Source organism: Malus domestica, chromosome 16, assembly GCF_042453785.1.
Source record: "Malus domestica chromosome 16, GDT2T_hap1".
Lineage (NCBI taxonomy): Eukaryota > Viridiplantae > Streptophyta > Magnoliopsida > Rosales > Rosaceae > Malus > Malus domestica.
Window position 1 is genome coordinate 34,244,245 of NC_091676.1, and position 12,529 is coordinate 34,256,773.

Below are 12,529 nucleotides of genomic sequence, written 5' to 3' on the forward strand. Positions count from 1 at the left end.
TTCATGTGTTGTTTTTTTTGCATGTGAAGGTATGGATGAATATGAGACTCAATTCTTTGTTCTTTTGAACGTTTAGATTATAATGGCACAAGTCTTTACTATGAATGCACAATTGTTGAGGTATAGACAACAACAAAGGAGACAACGGGAAATAGCTAGTTTAGAGCATAGGACATTTGTTAGACTTCATGTTAGGAGAGAGGAAATAAATCGTATCACGAGATTGAGTGATACTAATTGTTTGTGGGAGTTGCGAATGGATAGGAATGCATTTGCAATTTTATGTGATTTACTACAAACTCGTGGTGGATTGGTAGATGATGGTCATGTTACAATAGAGGAGCAAGTAGCTACTTTTGTTAACATATTAGGCCACCACAATAAAAATAGGTCAATCCAAGTTAGATTCATTAGGTTTGGTGAAACTATTAGTCGATATGTCCACAGAGTATTGCGTGCATTGCTCAGTTTGCAAAACCAACCCCTATCCCAGAGGATTGCACAGAATCGAGATGCAAATGCTTTAAGGTAATCATCATAGTAAAATCATTAATAACATAATTATTTGTAGTTGCTAATTAATATAATTTTTCTTTTGTCTAGGGTTGCTTAGGAGTGCTAGATGGAACATATATAGGGGTCACTGTGCTTGATGTCGATAGACAAGATATAGAACAAGGAAATGTCATATAGCAACTAATGTGTTAGGCGTATGCACACACGACCTCAAATTCGTATATGTTCTATCCAGTTGGGAGGGATCAGCTACTGATTCAAGAGTTCTTGGTGACGCTGTTACTAAAGCTAATGGCCTCAAGGTCCCAACTGGTAAGATAGACAAGTACTTAGTATTTTTCCTTACCTTTGTTGGCCAACAACTAAAATTTATTATCAACTAATATAGGTACATACTATTCGGTTGATTCCGGATATACGACTGGTGAGGGTTTTCTGGCACCGTATAGAGGTACTAGATACCATTTGCAAGAGTAGGAAGATAATTGACGTGCACCTAGGAATCATGAAGAATATTTTAATATGAAACACTCACATACTAGGAATGTGATTGAGAGATGTTTTGGCCTCCTCAAATGACGTTGGGCTATCTTATGAAGTCCTTCCCACTATCCAATCAAGATTCAGGGACGATTGATCACCGCATGTAGTTTACTTCATAATTTTATCAGAATGTATATGGCGGTTGATCCTGAGGAAAATGCAAGGCTTGCATTTGATGAATTACCTATAGGGGAAGATTTACAAGAACTATTAGCCTACATTGAAACCGTTGAGTCAAGCCAGATATAGACTCAATGGAGGGATGATCTTGCAAGAGAAATATATGATGAGTGGAAAGGAATGAGGGCTTGAAAATTGGTTGACATGGTAGTTGTTGTAATTGTCTTTTATTGAGATGTGGACTCAATGTAGTTGTTGTAATTGGCTTGAAAATTCGTAACATCAAGACTATTAAGATGTTTATTATTGTAATGTGGTAATTGGGAGTTATTTGGATGTTATGGCTTCTTTGATATGTTTATTTGTGTTACTTATGTAATATATGTTTATTTGTGTTACTTATGTAATTAGGAGTTCTCTAATATGTTTATTTGTGTTACTTATGTAATATATGGCTTCTTTGATAGATTATATGGCTACCTCACGTAATTGGATGGATGTACTACTTACTATCCTTAAGGAGATGGTTGTTGATGGTGTTAGGTATGAGACCGGCAGTTTTAAGGCTGGTACTTTTGTAATGGTTGCCTCCAAGATGAGGGAATAGATTCCTGATATTAATATAAAGCCGAAGCATATACAAAACAAATTGAAGCATCTAAAAGAAAAATATTCATCTGCATATGACATGATGAATACATCTGGATTTGGTTAGGATGATGAGAAAAAATGTGTTGTTGTGGATAGTGATGAAATACTATAGGAGTGGGTGAAGGTAAATTTTGTTTCTTATTCTTTATCAATTAGTTGCTTTGAAAGTCTTAACCTTGATTTCTTTGGGTTTTTATTGTAGAAACATCCCAATGCATCTTGCAAACCAAATAAGCCATTCTCGTTATATCCATGGCTATGTACGGTGTTTGGAAAGACCAAGCCATGGGTAGTATGGCTGAATCAGCAGCAGATGCAATCGAAAATATGGGTTTTGAAAGTGAGGATTGTGAGACTTCCGAGATGCCTCCACCTTCACCTACCCCATCTCCTTCTGTTGCTACATCTAGTGCATCTCAACCTGTTAGGAAGAGGAAGAGGAGTAGGAATGATGGTGATGCAAATATTGAATCTATTACCAGTGAAGGTTGGAATAAAGCTGTTACTGAAATGAAGAAATTAGGTGAAAGTTTTACTTTCAGAGAAGCGAAAGCTAAACTGCCTTCTGAGCTTCAGGCCATGGGTCTCCCATACTATCAGGTGCTAAGAATTTCAATGAAGTTAGTGAAAGGTACCAATCTGATGGGTATTTGGTCTACCTTGGATGACTCACGGAAGCCAGATTTCATTAAAGTGTTTATGGAGAGCCTTTGAGCATTTGGGGTTTTAGTATTTGTGGTTTTAGTATGATGAACTTTATGAACTTCTAGGGCTCGTTTGTTTGACCAGATTAGGAAGGACTGGACTGGACTAGACTGTAGTCCCTTATTTGGTCTGCACTAGGATTAGGTTTAATGACCTTAGGTCAGACTCGCTCGGATTATACACCTCCTTACGAGTTCTTAACAAGGATCCCCAATTTCGGGCGAACTCGTAAGCCCTTCTGATAGAGAGAAAACCGCGAGAGAGTCACTCGTCCAAGAACTCCCCAACGTCGCTCGTCCTGCTTGTCCTTATCTCTGATTCTTCCCTTATCGTCGTCATTGCCCTACTCCCTCATCATCATCCTCTTCACCCTCATCTCTGTGTCTTCCCTCATCTGCATCTGCTCGCCCTCATCTGCTCCGAGTTGTTTGGTAAACTTCGAATGTTCAATTTATTTCGTCGATTTGTTTTGCAGATCGTGATATTACTGAGCTTTATTTGATTTTGTTGTTTTGGGTTTAAGAAATTTTCAGTCATAGACCTCTGCACTTGAACAAATTAGGGTTTTGATTTTTAGGTCAAATTGAGATTAGAATTTGGGGTTTTCATATTTCAACTTTTCTTTCAAATCCGAATTTAGAAACCTGCTTGGCCATAAAATTGACAAGTTTCTTTTGCAGAAGGGACACATACTTCCATCTTTGTTATGTTAGCATAAATCTATGTGGTTTTTCGTTTTTATGTTCTTGGTTCATTAATCTTTACCAGTTTCTCTTTTTATTTTATTAAATTGCATGTAGGGTTGGATGTTTGTGAATTGTTTGGATGAGAAATTGTGTGAGCTGAAGAAATTTTTGTTATGCACTCTTTAATGGTTTGTAGTTATGTTTGAAGTCGTATCATCTGTTTGGTTTTGTTTCTGCATTTTTTTATTTCCTTTTACCTTCCTCGGACCACCTTGTTTGAATGGCATTGGAGATAGGCAGGAAGCAATTCCATATGTCATGTCAATGCCCAACCATGATATTACAATGTGAATGTTTTGTACTGTGTGGGGTTGGGGTTGATGCTGAACTGCAATATTATGTGGTTGTTGGTTGCAGAGAAAAGGAGCATAAACAAAAGTGGCCAGTGCTCAAAACCCAAGGGAAAACAAGTAACAAACAACTCAAAACCCTCGAGTCTAGAAGAAGGTATAATTCCTAAACCCATAGATCAATTTTTAACATGGATCTATTGAATGTAGTCCTTGGATGTGTGAAAGTCTGCTTTGCATCTCTGTGAATATGACTTCTGTGATATTATAGAAAAACCTAACTATTTAGGCAATGTAAAAATACGGTATTGTTGAAAATTTGGAATTAGGGTTGTTGGAGGAAGTGTGTGATTGAAAGTTTAGGGCTTTGGGGATATTAGGGATTTTTATTTTTTTGGTGGGAAGAAACCAATGCCATTGGAGAAGGTTTAAGGGTTCTTTTAGTTGCAGTTTCAATTTCCCAATTTCCCAGTAGGATTAAGAAGAGGAGGAATACTTCTTACTTCATGTCGTGGGCTAGGGCAGAAGATATTTTCCTTTCCACTTCACTTGCTGCCTATCTTGATAGTCCTCTCTCTCTCTCTCTCTCTCTCTCTCTCTCTCTCTCTCTCTCTAGATCTAATTTGAAGTGATTGAAAATTGGGTTTTGTGATTTTTTTTTTTGTTGTATGTTTTGGCTGTGAATTGCCTTGTGGAGCTCTATTGAACACTAGGTTACATTGCTATGCAAAATTGAGGCCTTTTTTACTCCATCAAGGCTCATATCCATAAGGACCAAGGCATTTGTCCCAGTTTTGGGGGTATTAGTTTGGATAATTTCAACTTGCTAATATGCAAGCTCACATTTCATATATTTTCAATGAATGTAAAGTTTGTGTCTTGAAAAATGCCCCTTTCATAAAAAGACTTGCTTACGCAAATATTGGACGTTAGATTTGTGTTTTTTGGGGGATAAAGAGTTACATGCAAAACCTTTGTCTATCTCTTTGTGTGATGTCTCATTTAAGAATAGAAATATGGTATATGATATATCAGGGGCGGAGGGAGGTAGTGCCTTGGGGGACATGTGCCCCCTCTCGCTCATTTTTTTGTTGTAAGATTATTGCATTAATCATATTAAATAATGAATAATTTCTCTTTAGTTCTTGAGTGCCCCGCCTTTCTTCCATGTTTCTCACTCACTCTCATGTTTAAATCTTGTTTTTATTAACCATGTTTAAATCTTGTTGAGTAGCATATATTTTGTTAATTACAAATGAGTATGACATTGTTAATACAACAATAAAGAAAAGTTAAATAACAAAGCAACAAAATTAGGTATTTTGTAACAAATATTGAGGGTCCCTAATCCTAACTTAACAAAAATTAGGTATTTTGTAACAAATATCGATTATCATTGTTTAATCCTCAATCTTGAACAAAGTTATTTCTTGGAATAAGCTCTCTGTGCATGATTTCATAATTGACTAATCTTAACACACATGCTACATGTGGAAGACTGTGTCTTTTTCCCCTATCAAAGAGGCAACCAACTCACACAAAGAATAATGCTTTCACGGGATTTCAACATCAGCTGTATATTTGTTGATCCAACATTAATTGTGACTTGGCTGGTTATTTTTGGGTTGTTGATGCAGTTAGTTGTTTCAGAATTCTTTGTATACCGTTTCTTTTGAACTAGTTCATTTCATATCATAATCACTTCATTTTCATCACCCTTAATAACAATAATATTACATATATAATGTCCTTATTTTTTTTTTCCTTTTTTTTTTGTTTGGATATATATGGATCGAAGGAAGCTTTTATTGATCTTATTGTTAGAGATGTCTATTTAGAGACAATTTGCATTTGTACGATTCTTGTGTTGCTGATGCTAAGGGTCAAACAGAGACATGTTGAACGATGCACTTTGACTAACCGTTCACTTGTTAGATGAGAGATTAATTTGTGTTATCTGAATGGTATAATAGGGAATACTGATATTGAATGTGTCAACGAATTGAGAATGGATAGGATTTTGGCATATTATGTGACTTGCTTCGTCAAGATGGGAGGGTAAAAATGGATGGTTTGGTGTCTGTAGAGGAGCAGGTGTGTATGACTTTACAAATACTAGCATATCATACTAAGAATCGTAGTGTTGGTGGTAGATTTTATAGGTCGGGAGAGACTATAAGTAGGTATTTCAATAGTGTATTGCAAGAAATTTTGCAATTACAAGGTATCCTACTAGAAGTCCCTCAGCCTGTGCCTATTGATTCTATAGATCCAAGGTGACGATGTTTTAAGGTATGTTGATAATTTTTTTCATTTTCCCTAAGCTTTAACTCTTCATTCCCTTTGTATAAATTAACAAAAGCTTTTTTTTTTTTTTTTTTTTTTTTTAGAATTGCTTGGGAGCATTAGATGGAACACACATTGATGTGCATGTACCTGAAATTGACAAACCAAGATACCGAACTAGAAAGGGTCTAGTCGCAACTAATGTGTTAGGTGTGTGTTCAGGAGATATGCAGTTCATATATGTGTTTCCGGGGTGGGAGGGTTCCGCATCAGACTTTAGAGTGCTATATGATGCAATTACTAGGCCTAATGGTTTAAAGGTACCAGCGGGTAAGACTATTAGTTAGTCTCAACTTTGTAAGTTAGGTCTAATTTTGTTTGTGAACTACAAAATACTAATAAGGTCTTCTTTTTTTTATTAGGTTATTATTACCTTGTAGATGGTGGTTATACAAATGGTGAAGGATTCCTTGCACCCTATAGATGAATACCTTATCATTTATCTGAATGGGAGGGACGAACACCTTCTAATAAGGAAGAATATTTTAACATGAAACATTCTAAGGCAAGGAATGCAATTGAATGCTGTTTTGGCTTGCTAAAAGGAAGGTGGAGGATACTAAGGAGTCCATCTCTCTATCCAATAAGGACACAAGGTCGAATAATTACCGCTTGTTGCCTACTACACAATCTTATTAGGCAAGAGATGTATGTAGATCCAATGGAGAATTTTCCAATAATAGAAGATGGACAAAATATAGAAGAAGGTGAATATGTTGGTAGTGTTGAAACATCTGACCAGTGGACTGCAAAAAGGAATGTCATGGCTCAGGAAATGTATAATGAGTGGAGAGCAATTAGGAACCAACAATCGAACTAGCTATATGTGTTAATGATAACATTTTATTTTAGTTTTCCTTTTTATCATGCATATGTTGGATATTAGCAAAATGATTATATTGCTCATCAGTGAATGTCATTCGATTTATTGATTGGATGGTATGCAAATTGATTGGATATTATGCAAATTGATTGGATATTATGCAAATTGCTTCTTTGTATTGTATTTTAGTACATTCAAATATTTTTTGTTTAGGTATGGATAACGATAATAATTTGAATGCTGCTCAATAGCCAAAAAGAAGAAGGCGTAAATGGGAAGCATTTGAGGAAGAAGTATTACTATCCGTTCTTGAGGATATTGTTGCTCGGAAGCAACGGTGTGACATAGGTGCTTTCAAACAAGGTAGTTTGATTGAAATAGTGAAAGCTGTCAATGTTTTATGTCCTAATTCATATATAAAGGCAACTCCACATATTGAGTCAAAGTTGAAGAAATGGAAAAAAAACATATAGTTTGGTCCTTGACATAATAAACACAAGTGGATTTGAAAGGAATGATGTCAAAAAGTGCATTGAAGTTGACAGTGATGACGCATGGCAAACTTATGTGCAGGTTCATATCCTATTTTATTTATACATTAGATATATTCTTGCTGATATATTTGTTACGCATGCTAAATTTTAGTTTTTCTATGTTGATATAATCTTAGAAAAATAAAGAAGCCGATGGATGGAGAAGCAAACCTTTTCCACTGTATGATATATTTGAATATATATTTGGAAAAGATCAAGCTACGAGTAATGTAGCCAAAACCCCTGCTGAAATGATGGAGGAACAAAGTCATGATCAGGTTGGTGCAAGTGATATTGGAGGTGAAAATGTTGTTTTTTCAATGAACCAACAAAGCACCCCATCTGAAAATAGCCAAAGAAAGAGGAAAAGAGCTATGGGAAGTTCAAGTGATGGAACTGAGGTAATTATCAGTGGACTGAAAGAATTTTATGTTGAAAGTGGGAAGAGGATGCAAATTGTAACTAGAGCTTTAGTTCAAGGTACTGCAGATCATAGTGACATTGCTAACGAACTTGGAGCAATGGGTCTTTCGCCTATGGATCAAATTGATGCATTGACTCTTATTTTGGAAAACCCACAAAATGTGGGAGTGTTCAAGGCAATCAATTCGGAACTCAAGAAAGTGTTCGTCCAAAGGCTTTTAAGCGACAAAGCAAGCGGATGAGTATATTATGTGGTGCCTTTTGACATGGATGTATTTTATGAATCGTACAATCTTAGGTTATGGCTTCTAACTTAGCTTTGCACTATGAAGTATTTTGGCTAATGTTAACTAGGATTTTGTAAATTATGGAGATTTACTTTGGAATGCTATACTATAGTTAATTGGCATTTTGTAAAATATCTTGGATGAAAGTTTAGTGAATGATGTTTTAAAAGTCAATCAATGGCAAAGATTGACTTGTCACAAGTATCTTCTTATGTACTTGCATTTGTTGAAGTTGCATGTATTGGGCATCTTCTTTTTCTTCTTTTGGGTGATAAAGTTTAAACCAAGTTACATTTGCAGATTAAAAGAGCTTAGAGAAGGGATATGGATTAAAAGAGCTCAGAGTTTGTGTACACGGATCCCATAAGTCAGTGAGAGCTTAGCTGCAAAAGCTTTTATATAGAATAGAGTTGAGAAATTCCATAGTTCAAGTTCCCAAACACTCACTTTGCTGCCTGAATGTGCCTTAAGGGGTGGGGAGTCTCATCCACTTGAAATGTAATGTTGGTCATTATATGATAAGCTGAAGAATTCTAAAAATTTATAAATATGTGATCACCAATTTGCCATCTTAAACTCACCTATAATATGTCCCAATTCTATTAGCAGGTACTAAAAACAAAACAATTGTCCTTTCTTTTTTAAGATTCATAATATACATGGAAAAAAATATGCTCCAATTAACCTAGATTATGAGATTTGTAGCATTACTCTATTACACAATGGCAAAAATTTTAGGGCGTTGGGCACAGGTATTGGAGCTATTAAAATAGAACAATAATGTAGTCCTAGTCTAAGCAAACACAAATCTGGTGAACAATATTTTTTCATTATCCTGCTTCTTAGTCTGACACTGCACCAAACGTTTTACTAAGTTAGTCCAACTTAGTCTAGTCTAAGCCAGTCCAGCTTAGTCCCTGCAACTGTCCAGTCCGAGACAGTTCGGTGCAACAAACGCACCCCTATTGGACATCCAGGGTCAAAACCATCATTTTACTATGTAATAGACCAAAAATGCAAGACTTGAAGAACAATTGAAGGGCAAAATTGGAAGAACACTGGTGAATGAACAGTACCACGTTTTTCTCTTGCAGTATGTATGTATGTATGTAGGAATGGGCAAAATACCCATGGATTTGGGTAACCGCGGTTACCCGCCCATTTAAAGTTCATGATTACGGTTATGGGTAACCATTTAGACGAATAAACGTTAATGGATATAACCATTTATCCGTGAAATTTAAATGGCCGGTTATGGGTATTACCAGCGGTTATAATGGGTATCCATCGATTATGGGTATTACCCACAATTATAACTAGGGGTGGAAAAAAATACCGAATTTCCCAAATCAAACCAAAAAATTCCTGAAACCATACCGAAAAAATACCAAACCAAAAATCCCAAAACATTCAGTACCCAATACCGAACCAAATCGAAATTTTCGGTACAGGAATCGGTTTCAAGTTTTTGTTTTTTGGGTATTCCCAAACCGAACAGAAATAAAAAAATATATATTATTTAATTTTTAAATTTATATTTGAAATTGTAACAACCGTCGAATTCAGTTGAGATTTAATCTCAACCGTTGAATAGAAATCAAACCCTACACCTACACTCTGTCTCTCTCGTCTCTCTCGACACTTAGTTCATTCACTATCTCTCAAGACTTGCCTCAGACTTAAACCCTCACCTCACCACCCGATTTGTCTCTCCGTTTTCGAATCCAGCCACACAAGTGACTCACCTGAGTCACATCTCTCTCGCTATCACCTCTTTGGATTTCTCATCCCACTCAGAGTCACAGTGGATGAGCCTTCCTTCACGAATCACGACCATCGACGCCACTCTCCTTCTCAATCTCTCTCGATTCCAGTCATCCAATGCACTGTGCAATTCTCCCCCAAATTAGGTAAAGTTCACAAGCTAATTTAGGGTTTGAATTTTAATTTAGGGTTGGAATTCGAGATTAGGGTTTGTGAAATTTAGCACTTGGAATATAGAGTATACTGCATACTGAGGGTTTAGGGGTTGAATGGGTGGTTGGAATTCGAGATTAGGGTTTCTTTTATGTCACAGACTCACAATTGAAGCATAAATTTGTTACGGGTTGATAGTTCATAGTTCATAGTTCATAGTTGTAGCAATAATTGCAGTTGCTGAAATGAATTTCGAGAGTTTGTGTAAATTGATGAATGGAGTTCAGAATTAACCATGGGATTTTGGGATGTTTCTAATGCAGCACCATCAACATGGTTGCATCTGCATCCTCAACCAATGTTCATACTGGTTCTACCAAGGCCATGCACATGGATGTGATTGTGAGCGTACCCTTTGCGTTGGTGGATGAGATATCTGATGCATCACCAGCAGCAGAGGATGGTTTGCAGCTTGGAGATACCTGTAATACTTGTAAGGCAGGGTGCTCAAGTCAACTTAACCATGACACCTAGAACATGGCAAGGTAGGGGTCTACTCGGGTAAGTGTCGTTTTATTTCGTTTAATTTTTCTTTTGTTAAATGCATTCATGATTTGATACTTGTCATAAGTTCTTTGTTAGGGAGGGCATTGGTTAACATTTCGTATTAATGCTATTGAGGTTCTTAAAAGTTCTCCAAAGAAAACCTTTGGTTAGGAAATTGTTATATTGTCAACTATGTTACGTTTAAAGTTATTCTCTTCTTAATATGTTAGTATATCAGCATATTTGGTCTAAGCATCATCGTAAGGCATTATAACTGGAGTTTTCTGATAGATATGGTTTACATTTGATAATGCCATCTATGTGTGGGTGAATCGAATGCCCTTTCTTGGGGTTTTGTTTTTTGAATTGCACAGTAGTATACGCAGTAAGCTATAATAAGTGGAGAACAGATTTTCCTCGCGACATTTAACAGTTTTAGTAATCTCAAATTTTTTTGAAGTTGTTCTTCCTCCAAGTTCGTTTCCAGACCATTTTTAGTCTTCCACTCTATATTGTCAGTCACTTTTTGTCCTCAAGACATGGATTCCCATTCTTGCAGAGAACTTTTGGTTCATGGGAAAACATGGAAGGTTGAGGCCTTATATTCAAAAGGTTAAATTTTAGCCCAAAAGCCCAATATGCCAAGTTTTAGTCCAAAAGCCCAAAACTATTTCGGGATTCTCGAAAATTGGGATTTCTGAAAATTTGGTTTGGGATCAGTCTCAAAATTAGGATTCCTGAAAATTTCGATTTGGGAATCGGGACAAGAGTTTTGGTTCGGTATCCCATTTAATTTAATATATGTAAAATTAAAAAAAATTAAAAACCGTAATTGAAAAGTAATTAGAATTAACGTCAATTTTTTGCTGCCATGAAGTTGGAATTGAAAGAACCTGAGATGAATTTTTGTTGGTTTTGATTATTTGGAGAAAATGTCGATGGACAAAAAGTGTTTGTGGAATATTTGAAAATGTGGAAGATTGTGAACCAATTGATATTCTGTACTTTTGGAATTGGTTATGTTCAAGTTAAGAAAGAAGCTTTTAGTTCCTTTAACTTTACCATAAAGTTACAACTAACAAGGTTAATTGACGTTATTTTGCAACTTTGAATAATTTAGTATTCAAGATAATGACTATGTTTTGTTTTTAGAAGCTTTACTTTGTAATCATATGGATTATAATTAAAGATTTGCTTGGGTGTAGCAGAAAAATATCATTCGTAAATTATTATTTGAATTATTGGAATTGTATAATGACTTAAATGATTACAATAGGGAAATGCATGCTAAAATGTACCTATAACAGTGTTTAATTGTCAAAAAATGAAAATTATGACAAATTTTTCTTTTGTAATTTTCAAGTTGTTAAAAAAAACATGTAGATGGGTGAAAAAAGAGGTCAATGGGTAAAAAAGGTTAAATGGGTAAACGGGTAAATGGTTATGGTTAAATGGGTACACGGTTATGGGTATGGTTAACCGTTTATAAACGGTTATGGGTATGGGTATAACCGTTTATGCAATTACCCAAAGAGTAAACGGTTATGCGAGTATGAACATAAACGGTTATGGATAAATAACCGCGGTTACCCGTCCTCCATAACCATTGTCCATCCCTACATGTGTGGGTGTGTGTGTATAATTTGGTTTCTTATGTATTGTAGGTTTTTGTCTTATTAGGATTTTGTCATCTATTAGTATAAATAGATGATCTAAAGAGCAATTTAAGACATAAGATTGTGAGGCATTGATAGGATTAAATGCACATCATAAAGTAGCACACAAATGTCCTATTGATTTTCCTTATTAACAATAAGATTTTTCAATTGTAGCATATGAAAATAAGGGTCTTTCCCGCAGAAGATTGTTTTATCTAACTACTTAAAATGTCACAAAAACTGGTTGCTGTCCCTACTGACCAGCCACCGAAAAATAATTATTAGACCAACTTACACTTATCTAAATTCTACGAAATTTTATATGCAGATACTAGACACAAAGAGCTACGCTCACACAAATATTTGGGATTTTTGGAGTTGATTTTCTATTTAAATTAAATCGAACAAAAACAGGACAGAAACAG

At 35.6% G+C, this 12,529-nt stretch overlaps 1 protein-coding gene across 1 annotated transcript; it reads left to right on the forward strand.

Annotated features, from left to right (window-relative positions):
- The first annotated feature begins 256 nt into the window (after window positions 1-256).
- On the forward strand, window positions 257-1,308 carry LOC114823147 (uncharacterized). The gene is made up of 3 exons (XM_070816099.1): window positions 257-528; window positions 752-841; window positions 1,188-1,308. Exons 1-3 carry the CDS (start codon window positions 257-259, stop codon window positions 1,306-1,308), a joined length of 483 nt encoding a protein of 160 aa, XP_070672200.1.
- Window positions 1,309-12,529: the final 11,221 nt, after the last annotated feature.

Excerpts from the sequence above, each read along its gene's own strand:
- LOC114823147 (XM_070816099.1), top strand. The coding sequence starts at position 257 with ATGGATAGGAATGCATTTGCAATTTTATGTGATTTACTACAAACTCGT. Across the intron at positions 529-751 it reads CGAGATGCAAATGCTTTAAG|TTGGGAGGGATCAGCTACTG; the intron begins GTAATCATCATA and ends TGTTCTATCCAG. Across the intron at positions 842-1,187 it reads CCAACTGGTAAGATAGACAA|AATGTATATGGCGGTTGATC; the intron begins GTACTTAGTATT and ends TAATTTTATCAG.